Source organism: Phalangium opilio, unplaced genomic scaffold (assembly GCF_054372755.1).
Source record: "Phalangium opilio isolate 3A_F unplaced genomic scaffold, DU_Popi_V2 ptg000042l_1, whole genome shotgun sequence".
In the NCBI taxonomy this organism is placed as follows: domain Eukaryota; kingdom Metazoa; phylum Arthropoda; class Arachnida; order Opiliones; family Phalangiidae; genus Phalangium; species Phalangium opilio.
Genome location: NW_028324166.1, coordinates 10,338,861 through 10,366,111, shown reverse-complemented (window position 1 = coordinate 10,366,111; position 27,251 = coordinate 10,338,861). Strand labels below are relative to the sequence as shown.

The window sequence follows — 27,251 nt, the reverse complement described above, 5'->3', positions numbered from 1 at the left end:
TAATGGAGAGTGATAGTGAATAACTACTTATGACAGGAGACTGAAATCGCGTTCCTACCTGAAGTAGAAGGTATCCAACGACAACAACAACGCAGGGAATTATGTATAACGGTAAAAATATTGCAATTCCTACAGAATATACAAGCAAAAATGTCAATCCCCAATTGGTTAGACTTGGTAATTGTTGGTCGAGGGTGTCGATGTCTTGGGAGAAACGATTGAGTATTCTTCCAACGGGGGTCGTGTCGAAGAAAGACATGGGAGAGTGAGATACGCTGTCGAGCATTTTCCCATGTAGACAGTTTGCCGCTCGTAGACAGCGAAAGATGTTCATGATTAAACCTATAGATGACGTAATAGAATGGCTTAGACCAAGGACGATTAATACCGCTATACGGGTTGACTTCAAGTCTGGGTTCGCTATAAAATCTTCCTTGGAGTCTGCGCACCACAGAGATAGCCAGTACGTTGACGCGAAATTGAGGACTACATTGATGATGATTATAGCTTGGAAGATCGCAAACCATGTTATACCGTAGGCTTTAAAATATTGTTTGTATTGTGATACGGATATCTGTAAATGAAGAATAACATTATCACGACGAAAAACGTGTGTAGAGTTTTTGGTTCTGAAGAAGCCAAGAAACTCCAAACTTCCCTCATATCACATACATTTCCTTCTTTGAGCATCTCTTTAGTCATGAGTTTTGCCTCATCTTCATACGAGACTTTTCCTTGGGATGCAAGATGAGATCTCTCAGGTTTGATATTTAACGTTCTGCAAAATTTTCATTATCAAAATTCATAAATTAGCAAAGCGTGTTCAACCATGGAGTCTTTATCTTAAATGGAGCAGTAAGCGAGCCAGTTTTTAGCTTCCACGAACCGATCAGCGTCTGATTTAGAAAAAAACCCGCTCCCCTATTCAGTTCTTAAGCGAGAGGTATTTCTGTGGGCGCTTTCATAACCTGTCGGTAAGCCGCCTTTTGTTAGTGGCTAACTTTCCCTTGTCTGTGGTCGTGCTTTGTAGCATTGGCAGAACAACTGTCCGAAAAGGGAGGGGTAACCTCGTAAGTCCCGTATGGTCCCGACCATGTGCTACTCCCAGAAAGTCGCTCGAGCTGATCGAAAAGCGGGGAGAGACAAATTGTACACTGAATGGTTAGCGCTTACCGGTCCTCTTACATTACCGCCTCCATTGTTCAACTTGAAAAAATGAATTCAATAAATTTTAAATAAGGTACATAACACGCGTGTCCATAGAGAAACTCGCTCGGCTGTTTTGTATAGTACATGGTCAATTTCTATTGCTCGAAGCTTTTTCACTTGACTTCTACGCACTGGCGGTGGAAAGTGCAGATAAAGCTCGAAATTTACTTACGACGGTTCTTCTTTCTCGTCGCTGATGTCACTCATGTGTTGTATAAAATAATCTCTAGACATTCCTTGACGACTCATGATTTCGTCATAGGTTCCCCTCTCGATGATTCGTCCATTGTTCATGAAGAAGATTTCGTCCACTTCTCGGATGAAGCTCAAGTTGTGCGTCACCAAAACTCTCGTCTGTAAGAGATTAAGTTGCTATTTGTTGAGCGAGCAAGGAACTACCAAACAGAAGCAATTTTCAAAGGTGAGAGACTCAAAAGGGTTCATTTGCGATCGCTATAAGTCTGTCAAACGAAAGAAGAGCCCTGAGAAATTTGTCCAAATTGGTGTTGCCACCATCGACCCCATAGTAATTTATCAACTTGTTTTGTTTTGTCAATAGTCGTCTGTAATATAGTCTGCTACAAACAGATAGGCTTAATCGCAATAGAACCAATACATTTTGCAATATATATTTAATATGTTTATGTTTCATGGTTTTTTTACGATCATTGAGTATTAAAGAATAAAAAACAAAATTAACGACAAGACCCCAGTTTTATCTTTATTGAACTAGCATTGCAATATATTTTAATGACATTAGTTAAAGTACTTGTCCATAAGTCTAAGTAATTCAGCATCAAAGCGTCTTCAGTCCACGTCTTCATCAGAGTCTTCGCTATCTTCTTGCATATTAATTATAAGAGGTTCAATTGTGGTTTCGATGATGGGATCTTTTTCCCAATACTCATGCATTATATCAGGAGTTCATAATAACCCCCCTTCGGGGGGGAAGTACGAAACTTGCCATAGAGCTAATGGTAAAAATCGCGAACAACAAGATTTTGTCGTTGCGCATATAAAGGACTAGCCTGTTGATGGACATACAACTTTACAGTAGATTGTAGTAGTATCTATACTCCTTGGTTTTCGTTCAAAAACTTGGCAGGGATCTCCGTCGTTAAAAGAAAAATGGCGAGTATGTGGACGTAGAAACACGATGGAATTCTTATATTAAAGATACTGGGAATCAATTTGTCCATACCGTTTTAATTTAACCACGGAATTCTCACACATATCACAAGAAAACAATAATGACTATCGTTTAAATGTTTTGTAGAAAACTAGAAACCATCGCAAAGCCAACTTCTTAGCCAAGGCTTAATGTACACCGCGGGTCCGCGGCTGCCCGCGCGCCGCGCCTGTCACGCGACTCGCGAGCCATTTTCGCTCCCAAAATCACAAGATAAAAATAGTGCTAACCCGGAATATGGGAAATTAATGCGCGTGGGCTCTAAACATTGGGGTAACTATTTCTTTGGGAGTTAAGCGGTGTATAAATCCGCTGAGCTTTACGGCGAAACTTTGTTGTTACGGGCTTTTTAACCAGTTTCGTACTTCCCCCCCGAAGGGGGGTTATTATGAACTCCTGATTATATTCTCGGCGTGCTCTATTGCCTTGCGCCAATTCTCTGGTGTCACACGTTCAATGGCCCTCAGTGTTGCATCTTTGACCGTCGAGAGTAGAGTTTGAAACCAGAATTCTGCTTCGCAACGTCGCTCTTCACTTGTGCCCATATTAGTTCAATCGGGTTAAACTGGCAATGGTACGGTGGAATCCTCACTACCGTGTGACCTCTACTTTTAGCAATCTCGTCAATTTCGTACTTCAGGGTTCTGGACTTGTGACGCTTTATTATTTCATAAAGTTCCGCTTTGAGTAAGTTTTTATCATAGGGAATATCGTGGTCATCCAGCCATTTCTGCATGTCGCCTTTGCGGGTTGCTGTGGTAGGTGCTTTGTCCACAATAACTGAATGATATGACGCGTTGTCCATGAAGATGGTCGCATTGTCTATGTTGGGAAGAAGTTGCTCGATAAACCACTCTTTGAAATATTTAGCGTTCATGTCTTCATGGTAGTCGGCAAGCCCCGATTTAGATGGAAAGATCAGTAGTCCATTGTCTACAAAACCTTTCGAGGAACCCGCGTGAAGTACAATAAGTCTCTTTCCTTTACCAGAAGGGACCTTTGGACCAGATACTGCTTCGGACTGCCAACATTTCGATACTGTATGGTTTTCGTTCACCCACGTCTCGTCTATGAAAATAACATTGTCCTTCAAATCAATATGTCTTACTATTTTAAGAAATTGACGACGGCGAGCCACGACATCGGTTCTTTCCATAAGATGCTTGCGACTATCGACCTTTTTATATTCGAAGCCAAGTTGACGTTTAAGTACTTGTCGTAATGACTCACGGCTACCGCTGAAAATCCGTTCTTTTGTAACTTCGTCCACGTGTCTTAAGGCTTCTAGTAATGTATCTAGCGTCGGGAGCTCGTTTTCTATGTAGAATTGGTGTAGTCTGCGTCTAATAGCTTCAAGCTGAAAACTGTCTAGCTCAGTCACAGGTGATTGGCGACTTCTAGACTTGCCGGGGCTCTGGGCAACCTCGGCGTATGCCTGTCCTTTCTCTTCCGCGTCTTTAACCTCTTTCCGAATCCGTTTAATTGAGGTTACACTTACTCCAGTTGCTTATGCAGTGCGAGCTACTACTTGCTCAACAGATGAAGAACACGATTTTCGTTGCGCTCTCTTTCAAAATAACGTCCTACATAGCGACAATAATTCGACTTGACTACGGATAGTTGAGCCTTTACTCATTTTCGACATGTTGAAGTAACTAGTAGCAGTAACTTCTCATATATTAATGAAAAAAATCATGTTTCTAATTGAATATATATCGTACGATTAATAGGTCAACTACATGTTTTTTCATTTCTTTATCTACTCAATGAACGAAAAATGTCGATTGACCAAAAAACAAAGTGAATTGTTAATAAAAATATGTCAATCGATGCGCCAATGTCTTAAAAAATTAAAACGATGGTGTGAAGAACAATGTTATATTCATAGACGAGACGTGGGTGAATGAATACCTTACAGTATCGAAATGTTGCCAGTCCGAAGCAGTATCTGGTCCAAATGTCCGTTTTGGTAAAGGAAAGAGACTTATTGTTCTTCACGCGGGTTCCTCGAAAGGTTTTGCAGACAATGGACTACTGATCTTTCCATCTAAATCGGGGCTTGCCGACTACCATGAAGACATGAACGCTAAATGTTTCAGAGAGTGGTATATCGAGCAAATTCTTCCCAACATAGACAATGCGACCATCTTCATGGACAACGCGTCATATCATTCAGTTATTGTGGACAAAGCACCTACCACAGCAACCCGCGAAGGCGACATGCAGAAATGGCTGGATGACCACGATATTCCCTATGATAAAACCTTACTCAAAGCGGAACTTTATGAAATAATAAAGCGTCACAAGTCCAGAACCCTGAAGTACGAAATTGACGAGATTGCTAAAAGTAGAGGTCACACGGTAGTGAGGATTCCACCGTACCATTGCCAGTTTAACCCGATTGAACTAATATGGGCACAAGTGAAGAGCGACGTTGCGAAGCAGAATTCTGGTTTCAAACTCTCGACGGTCAAAGATGCAACACTGAGGGCCATTGAACGTGTGACACCAGAGAATTGGCGCAAGTCAATAGAGCACGTCGAGAATATAATGCATGAGTATTGGGAAAAAGATCCCATCATCGAAACCACAATTGAACCTCTTATAATTAATATGCAAGAAGATAGCGAAGACTCTGATGAAGACGTGGACTGAAGACGCTTTGATGCTGAACTACTTAGACTTATGGACAAGTACTTTAACTAATGTCATTAAAATATATTGCAATGCTAGTTCAATAAAGATAAAACTGGGGTCTTGTCGTTAATTTTGTTTTTTATTCTTTAATACTCAATGATCGTAAAAAAAACCATGAAACATAAACATATTAAATATATATTGCAAAATGTATTGGTTCTATTGCGATTAAGCCTATCTGTTTATAGCAGACTATATTACAGACGACTATTGACAAAACAAAACAAGTTGATAAATTACTATGGGGTCGATGGTGGCGACACCAATTTGGACAAATTTCTCAGGGCTCTTCTTTCGTTTGACAGACTATAGTCACTAACAGCATCAATATATTTTGATTACATTTCGAGTCGCTATTATTGAGGTTGTACGGACTTGAATCAAAATCTAGCCAGCTTAAATTAATATTCTGTATGTCAGCTGAATTTTGTTTTCACAGTAAAGAAACTGACTACGTTCCGGGACGCCATATTCAACTACTATCGAGATATAAACGAATTGACACGTCGACACCTCATTAATATACGCTTAGCGCTTTCATAGAAAATATACAGGGTGTTTGTGAAAAGTCCATCAATAATGAAAAAACGTATTTATTGGGCCATTGTGAGTCGAAAATGTTCTATGACATTTTGCCGTCCGAGCCACGGTTTTCGAGTTATGATTAGAATATTTTAGGGATGACCCCTTAATTAAATTAACGCTGTCTTTCAATTTCTTAATTAAATTCAAGGGGGTCATCCGTAAATTACTCCAATCATAACTTGAAAACAGTGGCCCGGACGGAAAAATGTCATAGAACATTTTCGACTCAAAATGGCCCAATAAATACGCCCTTTCATTATTGATGGACCTTTCACAAACACCCTGTATAAGAGGAGCGTTATTTACTTTCATTCGAAGAAATCCCTTTGGTCCGATGACTTCGTTGAAAAGATGTTTGGCCACGTGCGAGTCAACCGCCCCCAAAGGGTCATCAAAGAGATAAACATCGTCGTCACGATAAATTGCTCTGGCCACGTTGACCCTTTGCTTCTGACCACCACTCAAGTTGATACCCTATCATATAAAATTAGTAAACGAACACATTACTAACGAAAGCAGTCATCTATAGAACTATGAATAAAACTAGTGCTAGATGAGGACTAGAAAATTAGAGGGAACCCAATTCCTCACTTGGCTTGGAAAAGACAGAGCCAGTTGGGTATGGCAGTGGTTTCTGAATTTTCCCTCAGAAAAATGTAACTTTCCAATCAGAATATGGTCAAACTAAATGAGTTATTGGCTAATTTTGAAAGGCCAATAGCGTCATGAATATTTTGCACCAGTTTCATGTATCTTTTTTCTCTCCCGATTTCCTACACATATGAGGCGGAAACGAAAGTTTTAGGTGGAGGAGACGGCTTAGTCAATAATTTTGGAACACCTAAAATACCGAAAATTGTTCGCTAGTGTCAGGATCTATTGCTAATACTACAACGCTTCAATTCTATTCGTCATCCTACTTTGAATTTATAAAACTACTAGTTGCTACCCGCGGCGTCGCTCGCGTGTAATAAGAACTACATCTAAAATGATATAAAGAATGTGTAGATTTTACTGATGACTAATATTTTTGTAGCACCTTAGGAGCGAGGGCACTCGGCGTTGCCCGTCAGCCCGTCGGGACATTTTTATTACTTTTCCATAAAGAAGGGTTTTTAAGTTTTTGGCCGCCATTTAAAAAGATGGCAACAAATCGAACCCAAAATACCATTCAGCCCGTCTATAGGTTAAAGGAAACCATTGTACTCAATATTTGTGAAATCGGTTCAAACGCGCGGACTTCATTGCATAGAGAATATTTTCTTACATTTCTGGGCGCCATTTTAAAAGATGGCGAAAAATCGAACCCGAAAGACCATTCAGCCCGTCTTAAGGTTAAAGCAAACCAGTGTACTAAATATTTGTGAAATCGGTTGAAACGCGCGTACTTAATTGCATAGAGAATATTTTTTACATTTCTGGGCGCCATTTTTTAAGATGGCGGCGGATTGGAAAAATCATTCTTAGTACGCGCCTACTACTTATTAGCAATGTTCCTGCAAATTTTCAGCCTTCTAGGGCAAGCGGTTTGGGCTGGGCGTTGATTATCAGTCAGTCTGTCAGTCAGTCAGTCAGTCAGTCAGGACTTTGATTTATATAGATATAGATGAATCTGCAATACCCCGTCTATCTTCTGAGTAAGTTTAGGGTAACAACATCAGTTTCCTGGTGAAAGTTTCTTTCCAACGTTTGAACAAGAGGCTAAGAGCCAGCAATGACTCCCGTCTTTTAAGAGCCAAGGCTTACGATTTCGGTTACGATTTTAATTTCTATGATAGCGAAACTTTTAAAAATTGGTATTTTGTTATTTCCATTCCTGAAATCACTGAATATTTTGCTTGATATTATGAGTTTTTTCATATGAAAATTGTCAGTGCAAGATTCGAATTTGGCGGGGACTGAATAAAATCAGAGACAATAGCGCCATCTAGTGGTATATTTTGTGTATCTTTATTTTTTTGTATAATCCACTCCGTGTGACCCTCGTTGGTTCGCCTAAGAAGTTAGAGTTGTTCACACGTACTATTAAATGCTCTTTTGTTATTATTAACCAAGTGTGATTATTTTTCCGACGTTAAGTCCTTACTCTGCAAATATAACAGGTTATGGGCGCCAGCACTGACCTCACTGCGCTTTTAGTGAAGAAATAGCGCAAATATCAATGTAACTCAAAGAAGAAAAATTACTAGAAGAGACAAAGGCTTAACTGAAGGACGTTTCCTTTTGTTGGAGAAGCAGAATCAACAAAGAGAATAAAGGAACTGAAGATACACCAGAGCAATGGGAGACGATTACAAGGTAGAGAAGTTAAATTCTAATAATTACCGACACTGGTCGATGAGGGCACAAGGCCTATTAGAAGCAAAAGGATGTTGGAATGCTGTATCTCCAGGTTTTGGAGAAGATTTAACGGCCGCTCAGACAGCGTTAGATCATAAGGCTAAATCTATATTCTATATGATTCTGAACGATGAAGGACTCGATGATATCGCAGATTGCGTTCGTGCCAAAGACATATGGGAAACACTAGAAGAAATACAAACAAAATTTGATACTTGGCATGGTTTACTCTTAGTGAAGGAATTCGTGTCATGCACGAAGAAAGATGCTGAAACCATCGGAGAATATTTAACCAGACGTGTAGGTCTTTATCACTAGAGAGCTGCAAAATGAAAATATTAACCTCCAACTCCTTCCAACTCCAAGGCAATACACAATAATGACTCGAATTCCTCCCAATGCCATAATCAAAAGTTTCAACTCCGCAGAACTCCGCCAAGCGAAATGTAAAACTCCTCCCAACTCCTTCCATGAAAATTAAAAGTTCTTAAACTCCTCCCAACTCCTTCCATGAAAAATAAAATTTCTTAAACTCCTCCCAACTCCTTCCATGAAAACTTCACGAATCAAGATATACTAACACTAGAGTCCATTCTGTTATTAGTTGTGCCTGCCAATATGCCTACTGCCTTACTTTAATATGCCTCAAAGCTAGAAAGGAGACTCTTGTCAATGGGTTTAAGAGAAAAGGAAAGCGCCCGCGGCCCCATTGTGTGAGAGACACACTGAGTGGACGTGTCACGTCGGGTTACGGGTGAAAATAGAATTTCGTACGAAGCTTCTGAAGACAAACAACGCTAAAGTCCGCTTTTAAATTTGAGCAATACCACTTACCAGACTTAAGTTTTCAAACTCCGTAGATTTCCATGTTTTAATATAATTTTCCATTGCCTCCCAACACCGCAATTATAATTATCATTATTCAAATTGCCTCTCAACTCCGCACACGAAAACTTCCACTGCCACCCAACTCTAATATTATCTCAGAAAAACATTTCCAACTCCTGGAGTTCCCATCGCTTAAACTCGGAACCCAGCGGGTTTCGGAGTTCTTCCACGGAGTTGCAGCTCTCTATTTATCACAAAGTGAGAAGCTCATGATTTATCTTTACAGAGACTGTTTTGGCAGGGTTTGCTATTCTAGGCTTACCCAAAGAATACGAATTTGTAGCACGTAGTCTACGGATCGACAATGACGATTTAACAATGTAAAACATAAAATCTAAACTAAACGAAGAAGAGAAACGCATAGAATATGCTAAGAAAAGCGAGATGGAAAGTGACATGTCAGACACGAAAGCTCTCACAACAAGAAATACTTCCAAAGTTTCTGAAAGAAGTCGCAACTTTCGAGGGGGTAATAGAGGAGGATTTAAAGGAGGGTCAGCTAAATCAAGGATGCCGCAGAAAGCGGAAAATAGAGATCTTTCGAACCGAAGATGCTATATATGCCTCGAATTCGGCCACATAGCAAGAGACTGCCCTTATGAAGAAGATAAAGAGAAGAAAGAAAAGGAGAAGAGCTCTACAGCTACAAACCTGAAACATTCGGCGGCAAAAGCAATCGCAATCAATGACGTTAGCAACATGACAGGACATATGGCGTTAAATGCCGCACGATTAGGAAACACTAGCAATAGTGGTGCCTGGATCATAGACAGTGGAGCTACCGACCACATGACTTCTCACAAAGATAAATTTGTCACCTTCAACGAAGAAGAAACTGAAGTAGAAGTTGCCGGTGGTGGCACTTTAAAATGTACAGGACGAGGAAATGTACGCATAAATTTATCAAAAGAGTCTGGTGGATGGATGCTAACCCTGAGAAATTAACACGCTATATGTACCAGATCTTGGGGATAATTTGCTTTCAGCTTCACGCATTACAGAAAAAGGCTTACAAGTTGCGTTAGACGATGAAAACGCTACCATAGGCAAAGGAAAGGAGATTATTGCCACTGCTCAGAAGGTGGGAAGCCTATATTTCGTTTACGAAGGCCTACCCAAAAGTATGATTTCGAAAAGCGTAACTACTGAATCAAGTCGGGAATTAAATTGCACGAAGAATGTACAAACTATAGACTTATGGCACCGACGTCTAGGACACTTGAATGTTGCAGCTGTAAAGAAGTTAGAAAAACAGCAAACCATCGAAATTGAAATTAACACTGAACAACTGCAAAACAGCTGTGAAGTTTGCATGGAGGGAAAACTGAAGAATTTGCCATTCCCAAAGAAAAGTTTAACAAGAGAGACTGAACCTTTAAAGTTAATTCATTCCGATGTGGTTGGTCCCGTAAAACCTACGTCGAAAGGCGGAAGTAATTATTTGGTTACATTCATCGATGATTATTCCCGATATACTGAAATTCATATGATGAAACGTAAAAACGAAGTTCAAGCGAAATTTCATGAATATCGCAGGCGAGTGGAAAATTATCACGAAAAGAAAATTGCTACCCTTCGAAGTGACAATGGGGGAGAATACGTAAGCAATTCTTTCAAAGAAGACTTATCGAAATTAGGAATCGATCGCCAACTTACCGTACCGGGAACACCACAGCAGAATGGAGTGGCTGAAAGGGCAAACCAAACCATACTGGACACAGCTCGTTGCATGCTCCTTGAATCGGGAATGCCAACCTCATTCTGGGCTCATGCCGTTCATACAGCAGCTTATGTCCGAAACCGTTGCCCGACAGTGGCTAACAAAGATGTGTGTCCGTTAGCGCTTTGGAAGAAAAGGCCTATTGATATTACGCACATGAGAGTTTGGGGATGTCGTGCTTGGGCCCTAAATAAGCAAAGAGATACAAAGTTTTCACCAAAGGGACTCCCATGCATATTCATTGGTTACGATGACGTTTTTATCAGTCGTTCTGTCAAGTTTGATGAAGCTGTATTTCCCACGAAAAATGTCCGACCAATATCACAGAACAAATCAGTATCACTTAATGACGCTCTTTGGTGTGCTTTGGAAGTAGAGGATGGGTTTGATAAGTCAGATGTACAAGACAATGGCGTTTTGGACGAGGAGGGGAGTAGTACGGAGGATGAAAATGAAGAACCCCAACAGGATGAAGAACATGAAGAAAGACAAGCTGAAGAAATCCTCCAAAAGGCTCCCAAAGACGCAAGACAAGCAGAACCATTACAACCAAATCCCCAAGAACTTCAAGAACAAAAGAAATCAAGGGCGGGAAGACCATTAAAAGGACCAGCATGGATGAAGGATTATGTAACGGACGACAACGAACCGAAATGTAATCAAGTAAAGATGAACGAGGCTCAGGCAAAGCAGCCTGATCCAATGACTACGAGAGAGGCCCTAAATGGAACAGCTTCAATGAAATGGAAAGAAGCTATGGTAGAGGAAACCAAAAATCTCTTGAAAAATGATACATTCGAATTTGTAGAAAGACCGAAGTACAGGAAGACTATTAGAGGGAAATGGATCTACAAAACCAAATACGACGAATATGGAAAATTAGCAAAGTATCGAGCTAGGCTTGTCGCGCTTGGTAACACTCAAAGACCCGGACCAAACATATGCTCCTGTAGTCATGATGAAAAGTATGAGAGCTTTGTTTGGAATCGCGGCCGAAAGAAGTTGGAAAATACACCACCTAGACATTACAGCTGCATATTTGAATGCCGAGCTAGAAGAGGATGTTTATATGGAGATTCCAGAAAACCTCGAAGAAATATGCAAAACGTTAAAACCCTCGTCTGATGATCTTCAAAACAAAAATCAAGTTTTAAAGCTAAGAAAAAGTATATACGGTCTTCATCAATCCGGCAGGCAGTGGAACAGACACCTAGATGGAGTACTTCAAGGACAAGGATTCAAACGTTGTAGAGCAGACCCTTGTGTATATTATTTACCTGGACGAGAAATAATAATTACAACATACGTTGACGGTGAAGTACTTTATGGAACTAATGAAGAAATCGAAAGAATAAAAGCAGAGTTATCCAAACCTTTGGAGGTAAAAGATCTGGGAGAAGTGAGCCATATACTATCTATGAGAGTAACCCGAACCGAAGAAGGTGCCTACGCTTTGGACCAATCACAATACGCGAAAGAAATCTTAAATAAAATGGGAATGTTACATTCAAAGAATGCAGCGACTCCACTTGCCCTAGGAGTAAAATATACGCATTGTGAAGACGGGAACGAATTAGATGAGGAAAAGGCATCAGTGTATCGACATATAATAGGAAGTCTTCTATACCTGGCAACTCACACCAGACCAGACTTAGCGTTTGCATCCACGTTCATGAGCCAGTTCAATCAGAGACCGTCTCAGGAACATTGGACAGGAGTGAAACACATTCTCAGATATTTAAATGGAACCAGAAACCTAGCTTTACGATTCAAGAAAACAGACCAAAAGGCTGAGATTTTTACAGATGCAGACTGGGGGGCTGACGTAACCGACCGAAAATCATTCAGCGGCTTCGCAGTTAAGCTAGGAGGAACTATAGTCAGCTGGACGAGCCGGAAACAAAGATGTGTTTCGCTTAGCACAGTGGAATCGGAATTTGTGGCATTAAGTGAAGCTGCCAAAGAGAGCTGTTGGTTGCAAAACCTGCTCGGAGAAATAGGTCAAGACCACTTGCTTAGTTCACCAATGAGGGTGAATATTGATAATCAGGGGGATATGAAATTAGCTGAAAACCCAACCACTTCCGATCGTTCCAAGCACATACACTTGAAATTTTTCCACGTTCGAGACCTCATTGAAGATAAGAAGATGAAGCTATTTTACGTGAAAACCGACTTAAATGTTGCAGATCAATTCACAAAGATAATACCAGGCCCAAAATTGCATCAACACCTGAAGATGATGGGGATCGCTGATCCAGGAGGGGTGTCAGTGCAAGATTCGAATTTGGCGGGGACTGAATAAAATCAGAGACAATAGCGCCATCTAGTGGTATATTTTGTGTATCTTTATTTTTTGTATAATCCACTCCGTGTGACCCTCGTTGGTTCGCCTAAGAAGTTAGAGGTGTTCACACGTACTATTAAATGCTCTTTTGTTATTATTAACCAAGTGTGATTATTTCCCCGACGTTAAGTCCTTACTCTGCAAATATAACAAAAATAGCCCAATCTCAAAACATGATTATGCTTGGGTCTTTTAACTACGCAAAACGCGTCATGAGGACACCCAAATCAAATCGACAGGATATATGGGGTATAACCAGAAGTAAATGAACCGAAGTTATCAAAGAATGGATAATTAACCAAATGCATTGGCCCCGTCGAGGGGGTTTGAAACATTGATGCATTTGTTCCCCATTTTCTACTGAGAAAGGTCGTGCAATGGTTGATGGGATACTATCTGACGCGCCATCTGAGAGAGACCTTTGGAGATCGGGATTACAAAAATTTGGCGTCTGCTATTGCTAGGCTTAGCTCTTCATATAGTTTTCGATTTAGTCTTTGGCTGTAGATGAACTGAATTCATTTTTAAATGGGAAATTTGCCGAAAGATATTTAACCATACCTTGCGAATGTTAAGCGGCCTTTTGTGCTTTCGAGACTTGATTCTTATCTAAAATTAATAGATTCTGATACTGCGAAAAGGTATGTGGAAAATTTGGTCGCTTTGTACAACAAGCTTAAAATCCAATGTAAGCCTCAAACGCCTATGCTTTACAATGTCATTTTCTTCAAAGGCTTAGCCTCTTTGTTGCCCGAATCTTTGTTTTTAAGAGCAATTTCTCCTATTTTACACGTTAACGCTTTATTTTTAGTTGCCACTTTGGGCAATAAATTAAAATTACATTGTGTATTCAGGTTTTTAGTTCTTACAATTTCATTCAGCCAGCTTTCGTTGCCAACTGTTGAACAAACCCCACGTATGAAGGCCGCCATTTTAATTCACTCAAGCAGACTCTAGTCTAAAGTCTCTCTCAACCGTTCGAGGGCGCCCTTTAAAAACGGCGCGATGGAAAGACGTCACGAGAAGCGCGAAAGAGGGTCGGGGTGGGGAGGGGGTAATGGGCAATTGCCCTTAACATTAAAACAATAGGAGTTTGACAACTTCGGTTCGTTTACTTCTGGTATAACATACAGTTGAATATTCATGGTTTTAGAGATTCATGGTATAGCGCATTATAATTCAGTCTATTTCCACGGTTTCTCGAGAAATAAACCTAATATGGAAGGCGTTCATTGGTCATGCGTTCAATAACACCCACTCAGGGAGAAAAGAGGTGAGATGGAGCAGCAACGGTGATGGACGATCTGCCGCAATAAAAGTCTCCCAGCGTACCTCTCGCACGCCCCTACTCATCATTAGACGATTGTTTTGTGCTTCCGCGTAGCACCATTAACTTTGAACAAGAACTAACTTCTATTTTTAAGACACAGAGGGTGTCCTTTACGTTTTCGTACAGACGTACAGTACGATCCAACCTAAAGGCTTATAGTGCTGCTGGAAGGCCTTTGTTACTTTAGGGGGGTTATTGAAACTACGTTATAGGTATGGAGATTGCGACTCGATCCCACTCTCCTTCAATATCAATGGCTTGGAAGCAGCAGTTGAAAAGGAGACATATTGTGAGTATTCTACACCGTGAGCCTTAGCCTAAGCTCCCACATTGGGAGAAAAGAAGATGGAAGAGGTTAATTTGGTTCCTTCTTCTCACATGGATTTATGTTTCTATATTGAATTAATATTTTGCGCCCTCTCTTCAAAGCAAAATGTACTATTGTAATAAATCTCGTACTGCGCAACTACAGCCAACGGCCGCTTTTTTATTTTTACCAAATTCTCACGAGAGGGCAGTTCGTAGTGCATGTTTCAGCGAGAAATCTTATCCCGCTTGATAAGTTCATGAACCTTCAATCTAGAAGGACCAGAAACTGGGAGGTTTTTTTCTGCTTACAGCGTCTGTGCGCAGTTGCCCGCCAATTTCGCAGGGTACGCGCACCGCGGTACAACGTAAACAAACGTGACGCTTTTGGAAGAGTACAAAATTTATGTTTTTACATTTTAATTTCCTTGAATCTCTTTCACAATTGCCAAACGCGCAAATGTTTATTTTTCCTATTTTTAATTATTTTATTAAACTCTACTTTTAAATTAATGCAAAAAAATTGACATTAGTCCCAAGGCTTAGCGAAATGAGACCAAGCGGCCATTTTACTTGTTTACATTGTACCGTCTTTCTCCAAGTGCTTGTCGTCTGCTAGCTTTTTTTTTTCTTTATTATTTTGGGACACTTTAGCAAGAAAACTTTAACATGGGATCCGCCATTAAGATCAGAATCACGTCGATGGGCTTGTTTTACAGATAAAAATGAGGTAGTTGAGTATAGATAAGTTATAACATAAGCGTGAATTGGAGGGAATTTAGCACAGGCATTGCCTGGGTAAAACTCATGACACGGATCTTTCTGGTGGCACAAAAATAAATCGCGCAAGGGATGCTTGGACATAAATACAAGATTTAATATATATTTATTCTTACCTATTATCAGGAGAAAATAGCTATTTTCTCCTGCTATTATTAAAGTGGCATATAGACCGAGTGGGGAAATGTAAAGCCCCACCCATCGACATGCGCGGTAACCACTGGATGTTTTACTTTCAACAGCAACACCTAGATGGCGGGAAAATCTCTTTGGCGCGAAATTTAAAATGCTTCGTTTTAGATCATTGGTGTTGCTGTAGATAATGTTAGTTCAAATATTATTAAAAAGGCGAGTATTCTTGTTAATATATAGAATTCATAATATATTTCCCACCATGTTTTTAACACAACATACACATTGTTAATTACTAAATAATAAAGGTGAATATGTTTAAGTTCATGAGTTTTATTAATTAATAATTATGGGAGTAGGTTGTCATTGGGATTTAAATGTATTATTTTTCCCGAGTTGCAAAAACACAGAAATGAATATCTGTATATTTCCCAAATAATCCCAACGTTAGGAAACAATGTTTTAAATTTATCGGCGGACCGAGCAATGATGCCTTGAAAGGAAAATACTGGCACTTCCGTCTTTGCAAGGTAATACCAAGAAGTTATATCAGTATCTCAGAGAGAAGGTAGAAGATGCCTTTGTATTGGCGCGCCATAGTCCCAGTCCCCCTTTCAAAATACAAGGGGGACGTAAAAGGAGGCGCCGGGCTATTTCGCCTCTCCCCAGTCAGAAAATATGACTGTAATTTTCGTCACTCGCGTCGTCGCGCTGACGTGAGTTTTCAAGAACCAATGAGATACTGGTTGTTATTTAGAGACGGGGATTGACTCCGGACCTACGTTTGGACTGGAGATAAAGCTGGAAATCTGGCGAATTTATACCTTCTCTCTGAGATACTAGATATAACTTCTTGGTAATACCTTGTTCTAACAATGAGAGACTAAAAGTTTTCTAATAGCTACTCCCCTTTGAAGTATCATTTTTCTCTGAATTGCTCAAGTAGAAATGATAAAGAAACTCCCAAATGCAGTTCTATCAACCAACTGATGCGTTCACAGTATCTATAGTGTATCTGAGATGAATAAAAGAATGAACGGCAGAAATGTATAATAAGCTTGGATTTAATTTCATCTCTTGCATTTTGTTATCAGGCAATGTTTTGTTATTTATTGCGGTTAATTCCAGGATGAGGAGAGAAGTCTTTGTAAAGTGCCGGGCTTGAAGTTAATTGAAGTGGACATAAGTGCAAATAATCACAATTATGAAATAGAATGAAATTATGTTAAGCTTGTTTTGTTTTGGACATATTAATGCAAAGCTAAGACCATGTAGCAAAACAAGTTTAACATACATTCAGTTTGTTTCACTATCGTTATTATTTACTTTTTTGGCCACTTCAGTTATCTTCAAGTGCCGCACTTTACAAAGACTACTCTCCTCATTCTGGAATTAACAGCAAAAATTCAGTTAGAATGATCCTTCAAACAATGTAGTTATTCGAAAACCATTAGTCTTTCATTGAAAAAACAATTGCAAAGACTAAGTACCGGTATTTTCAAATTAAGGCATCATCGCTCTGTCTACCAATAAATTTAAACCATTTTTCCAAACGTCGGGATTATTGGGAAATAAAACAAATATATATCCATTTCTGTGGTTCTACAACTCATAGTTATTTAATGAATAATAAATCTAGATCCTTTATTGTTTAGTAATAAACAATGTGTATTTGTATGTTGTGTTTAAAACATGGTGAGAAATATATTTTAAAATTTACATAATAACACAAATATTCACGTTTTTATTATACTTTGAACTAACAATGTCTATAGTTACAGAAATATTCTAAAAACAAAGCATTTTAAATTTCGCGTCAAAGAGTAGATTTTCCCGCCATCTGCGTGTTGTTGTTGGAAGTAAAACATCCAGTGGTTATCGCGCGTGTCAATGAGCGGGGCTTTACAATTCCCCACTCGGTCTACCTACATTAATACTTGTAATCATAAACATGGACAACATCACCAACATGGATTACCGAGGGGTTGCCATGTCATAACAAAAATTTTGAACCGTGGATTTTGATGTTCTCGTCCTCGCTAATGAACGGGGGAGGGGAGAGGCGTGCAAAGCTAATGTTTATTTATATTTTTATATTTTTATTTATTTATCTATTTATTAGGATTTGAGTGTACACCGAATTTTTATAACAGTTCCAAAGGCTTAACGCGTAATGTGGCAACCTACTCTGTTATCTTATTTATTATCCTATTCATCAGAAACCAGTTCATGGTTGTACTGTGTAATATTATCTCTATTAGTTTTTTACCTCTCCGAGTGACGTATGTCACGGAGAGGTATTACACTCAACGTGTGTGTCTGTGTGTGGGGGTGTGTGTGGGGGGGGGGGGGTGTCACCGCGTTCGCAGTTGGGAAATCGGAGCAAACGTATTGTTAGTTTCCGGACTGCGTGCGCAGTTCACAGAAATTCGGAAAACTGTCGCTACTTGATGGCCTCTAACACCACCATGCACTAGTCTTCCGTCTATACCACATAGACACCAATCTGCAACATTGGCTTCTAACATCACCATCAACTGGTCTTTCATCTATACCACATAGACACCAATCTGCAACACTAGCTTCTACTCTATTATCGCTGTTATGGTTAAGATTTACGCGGCGATCAGTTCTGAGACGTTCGGTAGGACGTCTACCGAACGAAATTTGTCGTTAGCGGCGGAAAATTTCGTTAGAGGGCAAAGTAGCGATTCTGAGGCGTTCGGTAGCAGCGTGGGAAATAAGGTGGTGGCACAGGGCAAATGACCAGTTCAAAAATTGCCTGGACCAGTTTAAAAAAATAAATCGGAGGGGGGTCAGTGGTCCACAGGACCACTAAGAAAATTCAAGGGTTTCCAGAGTCCAGACATTAGCTTATACATTTTAATTATCCACTTCTTCAAATTAGCAGACGACGCGCCCTGGTCAGTGGTCATGGACCAGTTTATTTATTCCAGGCCATAGGGGTCGCTGGCCCAATGTCCAGTTTAAAAAAATTCCTTATTTCCCACCCTGTTCGGTAGAGATTTTGTTCGGTAGGAATGGCGTGAAATGATCGTTACGATAACGATAGGGATTTGCTTTCGTTAGGGCTTGTACCGAAGATGTTTTCTTCGAAAAGACAATTTTAAAATAGCGGATATTTTGCGACGTGAAGTTTTAAGGTTAGCAATAATTGTCTCGAAGTGATTTAAGACGTCAAAGAATATTTAGAGATAGGCTTCAAGCTTTTGAACAAAATGATTATAGGTTTCGAAGGTTATTTAGAATTAGGAAAGAGATAGTTTTCATATTTGTGATAGGCTTGGCGAGATACTTACGGGGCAAAACGTTTTGGCCATTCCTCCAAATATTAAGGTAAAGATTTCTCTCATTTAGTCTAACAAACACTGTTTAACCATTTTAATGTCATTTAGATTTTAACGGCCATTAGGTTTTTCAGCAAGGCTATTGTTGATATTTTAGCCCCGGAGAATATAAGATTTCCAGTCTCTGATGATAAAATTAAGACTAATAAAATAGGGTATCGATTAATTCCACATTTCCTAATTTTCTTTTTTGTTAATTAAATGTTTCGTATCGAAAGATTTAGCAAAATAGCTCAATTTCAAAATCTAAAAATGTTGATTGTTATTAAACGCAGCTCTTTTCTTACGTTCTCTCACGAATGCAGCCGCGGCGCTGCAGCGTAGTCTCGTAGATCACTGCGTACTGCGTAGATAACAGTGTGGGAAATAAGGCACAATCACAGGCCAATAGCCAGTTTAAAAATTACCTGGGCCAGTTTAAAAATTAAACGCTTTGGGGTCTACTGGCCCTGGTGGCCACTTAATTAATTCAAAGTTTTTCCCCCCCTCAAGATTTTGGTTCATTAAATAAATACTATGGGATTAGTCCCCAAAATTGTCTCGTCTTTGCTTCTATGCTGTTTGCTTGTTTGGCCTGAATTGTGGGAGTGGGATTATGGGTGGGTTACGTATGTCTGTCTACGCTATGGACACAGTGTAGAATCTTTAGGTAGATGAAGTGATTTTTGCAGTTAGCTAAAGGGAATATAATCTCTCGGTAGTCTTGTTTGGGTCTGGTCTATAGGGAAAGGCAGCCTGCTGATTTTGACTGTATTAGCGTCTATGGGAAGATAACAATGGAGTGCCAACTCCCTCCCTACGGGTCGAATTTTTTAATTTAGCATTACTCAATAAAGACTAATAGTTCTTAATTTAGGACTCCAATATTTTGAAATACCCATACCTCTAAAAACTAACCTACTAAGCCTATGCCATAGCACATATTGTCAAGAATAGATAATTCGGCCATAAATTACGGAAGCCTGATTTTTGAGGCTAAAAATGGTAGGTGGCACTGTGGCCAGTTTTTTAATTAAAATACCTAGGCTCTACTGGCCACAGGTCCAGTTTTAAAAAAATCCTTATTTCCCACACTGGTAGATAAAGAGGAAACGTCGTCTACTGCAAAGTATCTTTAATATGATTGGTACTTGTGTAGGAGGAAAAAAAAACCTTCTATCACCCTATACCGAAAACCGCGTTGCTTCTATCACCGAAGGACGAGGTAACGAAAGCGATAAAAAATGTGTTGTAGAATTGCACCTTTTTCGGGTGGCAGAAAATATTCGTTACGGGCTTTTCGTTAGCCCGATCGTTAGGAAATTTTCGGTAGCGCTAACGAACGTCTCAGAATAGGTCCCACTAGGGTTACGAGAAACGTCTAGCCTCCCAAAGGTGGGATCACCACCGAAGGTTTTCGCAATTGCACACTTTCTTAATATTTACTGGGAGAAGATTGCTATATATACCCTAGATTTCCAAAACTTTGGCAAAGGCAGTACGCTAGCGGGGAAACCAAAATAATAGTTTAAGTTCAAACGATATTACGAATAAAGTTTCTTAAAACGATGTAAGTATAACTAAAGCAAATATCTGACGAAGACATGAGTTAATAATATGTTAGCTCCCTATAAGTTACTCAGGCTCCATAGGCGTAATGTATCCAGCGATTTCTTCTCATTTCGCCCGCGCGGGAAAAAAATCCGAATGTTGCGCTCCCTCTTGTCGAAAAAAAAATCCCGCTCGTACGGCTGCATTTTCACCACGTAAAGCTGGATTCCCACTCGACGGAAAACACGACGGAAACCCGGCAGAAAGGGGCTCGACCAAAAAATCATTACGCCGAGCCCGACGGAATTACCGTTCGGCCGGGCGTAAGTTGTGTTCTATTTTTTCGGTCGTGTTCGGCGTTACGTCGGTGTCTCAGCCAATGAAATTATCATACTGACTACGTCATAAATTTCAAGAGCGCACGCAAACGCGAAGTAGATTGATAGCCGCCATTTTTTGTGGTTGACCAAGGCTTATCAGAAACATACCACCAAGAAAGAAAAATGAAACTAATGGATGTAAAAAGAGATTAGATAAATAAGGAAGATTAAATAAGGAAGATTTTATTGAGGAGGTTAGAAATTATCCCTTCTTGTACTGTGATCTAAGCAACAAGGGGACAAATAAATCAATTCTGAGTGCGAAATAGATGTTGTGGAAACCACTCAAATCTATCACGTGACCCAATAATAACTACCGCCAAACTCTAAATTCAGTCGTAGTGTGAACGGTCTACCGCCGGATTCCGGCGTAAGTTAAAATTTCTTCCGTCGGCTGCGTGATTTCCGCCGGGTTTTTTCGGTCGAGTGGGAATCTAGCTTGAGTGTTTTAGTCGTGAATTTTTAGGTTTTAACCATGGAGGAAGGATACGAGCTATTGGCTCTATAAGAGAGGCCAACTAATAGGCGCGCGGGAAGCCAAAAAGGGTCACGGTGGCGCCGCCAGACGGCGAGTAAAGTAACTAAAGTTTTAATGAAAATTCAAAACCATGTCGGGAACAACAAATCGAAACATGTGGTTAATTATTGATTGCAGCGCTCCTAACTGCAAAAATAATAAAGGAAACGCTAGAAATTTGTCTTTTTTCCGATTTACCCAAAAATACCTGTTTTTTACACGTTATAGAGCAATAATTTGTTTGAACTTTAGTTACTTTACTAGCCGTCTGGCGGCGCCACCGTGACCCTTTTTGGCTTCCCGCGCGCCTATTAGTTGGCCTCTCCTATAGAGCCCATAGCTCGTATCCTTCCTCCATGGTTTTAACGTTAAATCATGGAGTTGTGTCAGTGCTGAGACAAAAAACTGCAGGAACTCAATGCAATTTGCCTTTATTGATAAAGAATGCTAAAGATAAGAGTTGTTATTGTGGGTTAAACCAGAAAATTATACAAATGAGCTAAATCCAATCCACTGATCTCTTAACTGTTTTCTTAACCGAGGCTACTGAGCGAAATATTTAGCTGCTTAAATAGCCCCGATATCATTGGCTAGCTTCCACTACCCGGAAAGAAGAGTAAGTTAGATTTTCGTTCACGTGGCGGCCGCAGAGCGTCGCATATAATTGGGAAGCCGGCGGCGCGGGAGAAAACGCTGGAGTATAAAAATGAATTGCCTGAGTAACTTATAGGGAGCTAACATATTATTAACTCATGACGAAGATAATATTTAATATCAAATAAATTTAAGAAATTGTTTAAGAAAAACCTCTATCAGTCAAAATTTTCTAGTCGAAGTTTATATAGGACGAGTAATGAAGATTGCGTATGAAGTTGAAACACTGTACACATTTCATAGTCAATATAGAGCGAGTAAAAAAGACGTTACTCCATTGTATTACAAACCACGGAAACTCTTTTGCAAAGCTAATATCGGACAAGTAATGATAACGTTAGTTAATAAAAAACTGAGTAATAAGGATACAGCTTCCACTCCATGTTTCATATTTTATAATCCTTCCTTGTTTTAATATTCGAGATGATCGTGTTTCTCAACCCAGAATTAATACGGAAAGAGTAAAGTAGAAGTCTATGTTTTTGTCTGTGTGTGTCCGTCCATTGTTACACTAGTGCGTCGCGTTAGCAGTTAGCCTTGTGTTGATGTGTTAAGAAATCATACAGAACCTTAATATTCCCTTTTTCCATAATATAAAGTGAATATGTGGAAGTATTTTTCGTAATTATGATGCATTTAGTACTTTTGTAGCTTTAAAGCTCTGTTTCATTTTGATATTCCAAAGATTTTTTTAATATTGTTATTTGAAATGGCTGTTTACATATTACTTAAGCTTTACTACATCTGTATATAGAATAATCCTTGGTTTAGTGATTTCACGAAGAAAACTGAGGCCTAGATTCCGGCGGGTATATCAAGTGTTATCCGCAATAGGCTTAGTGAAACAAAGAGTAAATAATTGAGGCCTGAGGTGAAGTAAACTTTGGGCTTTGATTTTCGTGTCTATAATGAAGAGACATTAACGGTTCAGAGTGAGCCGGAAGTTAAATACACTCTTAAATAATCAGGTTAAGATTTTATAATAGAAGAAAAGATCATGGTGGCAATTAGAATAGTAAAAGGGCTAATGGTAAACGGGTTGTAGCTATAGACTTTTTATTCTCTTTATGGTGCGCATTGACTATTAGTGCGTCTAGCTACAATTTAGCTTTGGTGTTATTTAACGTTAACATTCATGTTGGCAAACTAAGAATATTGTTGAGGTGAGACGAGACGATAGTGTTTACACTGCAAACCAGTTGTGAATGTAGCTATCAGAATAAACGGTAAACAGCTGAAGCGTAGACTTTATTTCCTGTTCTTTTCCCCATTGACTGATTTCCATGTGTCCGAGATTTATTCTTATTGGATGTAAAATGTCGTCTGCTTTACTGTATATTCGCTATGCTTGGAATACTGCTTCAATATTTCATAAATTTTACTTCAAAAAACAGAAATAATTCCATATCTAGGTAAATAAGTTTCTAGTAGTAGACCTCTTGACTCGGAGAGGTAATATTTTGGTTTTCTCGACTTGTTTTAATTTTGAACAAAATTCGAGATAATTCGCGCTTCTTTTAAAATAACAACTTCTTATTTGATACTACAATTACCGCTGCCAGTTATTTTAGAAGTAGACGACTACTTAGATTGCAAAGTTAAAAGTAGTGGGGGGATGAGGTGGCGTAGGACCTCAAATCTCTCTCTGGCGGCCGTGGTCTTATTGTGAGTTCTCGCTTAAGGGAGGTGTGATATGCTTATGGTTATAACCAAGTTATCCAACATCTCTATACTTCCAATTGGGGACCGTCCATAAACTACGTCACGCAAAAAATGGCTTTTTTGACCCCCCCGTCCCCCCTGATCACATTTGGTCACGTTTTCTAAGACCCCTCCCCTGAAAACCACGTCACATTTCTTTAACCCCCCCCCCCCAACGGACTATTATTTGTCTTAATTTACCAATTTAATTTGATTAATTTAAAAAGAGATTCTTTCTTCTTTTTAACATAGAAATTTTTTCCTCGACTTGAAAGTCAAAGTTGATTTCCGTTTTTAGCTTTTATGAATATCGTTTGCCACTGAACTGCTTAAGAACTATGTGCTTTTTTATAACCATCCAAAATATTTCCAAAAAGCTTAGTTAAAAGGGCACACTTAATAGTTTTCGACATTGTCACTTGAAAACCTTATAGGCTAATCGAGCTTGGTATTCAGATCTTAAAAATGTGCGAAAGAAACGAAACCATTTAAATAGGATGGAGGATCCGATTCTTCCTCGCTAAAGCTAGTGGCGAATATACAGTGACATTAGAGAGTTTAAGCTGACACTACATTTAGCAGTCCTTATGCGTACGTGTAGCTAGTTCTGCAGAGAACGGGTCTCTTTATTTTAAATGCGCTGTTTAAATTGGCTACACGGACGATTAAGTAGGTGATCATTGCTTACAATTTCTACTATTTAGGCGATGATGGAATAAAAATTTTGTTAAATTATTGTAGAAGTCGTTCTCACGGTGGACTTTGAAACGTTGTGTTTTTTTCTTCTATAACAAAAGGGTCAATCGACCTCTTACTGACTTCGTAATAAAATTAATTTCAAATGTGACGTCACACATCGAATTACCCCTCCCTCCCCCCTCGTCACGGACCGTCACAAACTTACAAACCCCCTCCCCCCCATAAGAGTGTGACGTAGTTTATGGACGGTCCCTTGCGCGAGTTTAGATTTACGGTTGTTATTCTAAAAGCGCGTACAGTTCCTCTCCTTTTCTTGCAAAGGATTGTAAAAGCTAGATTTTACTCCTTTTTTACTACTAATGACTTTATCTGACCTCTTTTTCTTTACTCCGACACCACTTCGATGAAAGTCAAAATTTTGTTCATAAGTGGTTTACTCACAACATATCAAGTTCCGATAATACATACTCTTTCTCCGATCTCAGTTTCGTCGTCAGCGGGTAGCTGGTCGAGGTCCGGTTGTAGTGCGCATGCCCGTATGACGTTATCGTATCTTTCCTGGTCCATGTCGTCGACGAAGAGTATGTTCTCTTTGAGTGAGGCGTTCTGAATCCAGGGTTGTTGAGTGACGTATCCCACTCTTCCGGCCACTCTCACCTCCCCCTCCTCCTTCTGCATCTCGGAAACCAGAGCGGACAAGAGCGAAGACTTGCCACAACCCACCGGACCCACCACGGCCACCAACGAGCCGCGGGACACTTTCAAATTGATCTCCTGAAGAGACGCCGCTCCTTCGTCTTCAAGATTCCAATGAAATGTTCCCTTCTTAATCTCAATTGCTGAGATTTTCAAGGAAATAAATTGATATTAACATTGGTCAAAATTAACCAATTGTGAGAGGCTAGTTCAAAAAAATCTGGAAACAATGAAAAATTTGAAGAACAACACGTTGATGGGCTTGTTTTACAGATAAAAATGAGGTAGTTGAGTCTGCGGGGTTTCCCTTTAAAATTTATTATTGTGCTATGCCCAATTTCCTTTTGACCCACGAGAATAAACCTCATTATTATAGGAGGACATATTTGGTTTATACCAATGTCCCGGATTGGTGGGTTAAGTTCCGAGAAAGTTCCTCCAGCTTAAAGTTGTTGTGTAGGAATAACTGCCGGTAATAATAAGCGACCCATCTCGATTTTTTAAGTCCCTAATAAATTGACATACCAAATTGGGCGTCGCTAGCTATCTGCTCCACGTAATGCTTGGTTTCTCCACGACTCAACAAGTTGGCAATTCTTTTTACTGAGACGTGTGTCTGTAAAGAATTACTTAGTGCATTTGTGTCATTTTGAGATGTTTTAACGAAAGTTAAGGTCTGATCATGTACGATTTTGTGTTGGGATAATGTTTTGTACTAATAGGTTTAGTTGCAGTTTCTTAATGACGCCAACTATATTTTGAAAACTTTCTTAAACAATAGCACTATGTCAATCGAACATACATAAAGTGTGAAAAAGATCAGACCAACACCTTCCTTTGCGAAGGGTCAACGTGATAATCCTGTAAGATTCTTTATCTAAAAACAATACCTCTTGGCTTGGAAAATGTTTTGTACTAAATGTTTAAAAACATGAAACTATTTGCCGTTATTTAATGACGCCAACCATAATTTCAAAACTTTCTTTAACTGTAGGACCATGACAATCGAATGAAAAATAATATCAAAAGTATATATATTAAAACCGAAACGATGTCAGATAGTACCCGCGTGTCTTCAATTTCCGTCCTACTTCGAGTCGGGGAAATTATATACAATCACGACAGCTACCTCTGGGCCTATTTACTGTAACTGAGCTTTCTTGTAATTTGGTCGAACTGATGACTAAAGCGTTAATAAAGTTGTGGTGAATATACCGATCGGAAAAATAATAGTTTAATAATTAAGATGTCTTAAATATAATGGTCTCGGCTTCTCAATTTTTAGATTTGATTGTTTTTTTTTAAATAGACGTTATCCTTTGTGTTTCCTTCGTATTAGAGTTACAAGCTTTTGTAAAAGACATTTTACTCCCTGAAAAATCTTCACACGTAAAAGAATTAATTTCACAAAGAATTTGAATTGCCTGACTCCCTCTATCCGATGAAATGAACAAGAACAGTACGGCCAGTATAGTTAAGCATAGGTAAATTAATGCCAAAAATTTATTATTTCAATGACGTAGCTAAAACTATCAGTGATGGGGTGATAGGTCGAATTGCATCGTTTGCTAAGTTAATAGGGTGGCAGCCACATACAAAGGTGGGAAACCGAAAATATTTGTAATATTCTATGTACTTTAGATGATACTCAAAATTATGTGTCAAAAACCGTCAAATAGTTTAAATTTTCAAAAATTCAGAAACTTCCAAATTTTTGATTAATATATTTAGTCAAGAAGGAATTCCTTCTTGATTTAGTAGAAGAAGAAAATAATAGGTTTATCTTTTGACCCTCCCTTACACTATTCTTACCAAAACTAGGGTTTTTACTAATTCAGGAAAGATAGTCATTGAAGTCGATAATAATCGTACCAACTGAAAGGAGACGAAAGCTTTTCTCGAGGTGAGAACGTTATCGTCGTCAATTAATACGTACATGGCGAAACACGGTGAAGTAATCTGAATATTTAGAAACCATATCAGTATCAACTCAAAATCAATCAGGAGGTAAAAGAGAGTGTAATTAGTCCGTGCTCTTATTTCATCGTTGATATGTGACTGTAACTATATAATAGCAACCCAGCCTTTATAAATAGTGCCTGAAAATTAATCTTTCATTCTCCCTACTGTAGCCGCATTTCCCATCCCCATTCGCTAACAACAAAAACCGGAGTTGAAATGAA

At 39.3% G+C, this 27,251-nt stretch overlaps 3 protein-coding genes across 3 annotated transcripts in view; all 3 read right to left on the bottom strand.

The window, feature by feature from the left end:
* The window catches only part of LOC149679097 (ATP-binding cassette sub-family C member 2-like), a 35,233-nt gene extending 34,736 nt beyond the window's left edge, over positions 1-497 (bottom strand). The window contains exon 1 of the mRNA XM_089836916.1: positions 59-497. Within this exon, the coding sequence (XP_089693042.1) occupies positions 59-334 (276 nt within the window). The 5' untranslated portion in view covers positions 335-497. The remainder of the gene's footprint in view (positions 1-58) is intronic.
* On the bottom strand, positions 497-25,634 carry LOC149679096 (ATP-binding cassette sub-family C member 1-like). Its single transcript, XM_089836917.1, has 4 exons — positions 24,841-25,634; positions 5,987-6,154; positions 1,382-1,563; positions 497-778 (listed from the first exon to the last, which is right to left on the bottom strand). The coding sequence occupies exons 1-4, from the start codon at positions 25,048-25,050 to the stop codon at positions 529-531; spliced, it is 810 nt and encodes a 269-aa protein (XP_089693043.1). The 5' UTR covers positions 25,051-25,634; the 3' UTR covers positions 497-528.
* LOC149679095 (ATP-binding cassette sub-family C member 3-like) lies at positions 25,512-27,251 on the bottom strand. The gene is made up of 3 exons (XM_089835981.1): positions 26,881-27,251; positions 25,594-25,684; positions 25,512-25,534 (listed from the first exon to the last, which is right to left on the bottom strand). Exons 1-3 carry the CDS (start codon positions 27,004-27,006, stop codon positions 25,512-25,514), a joined length of 240 nt encoding a protein of 79 aa, XP_089692107.1. The 5' UTR covers positions 27,007-27,251.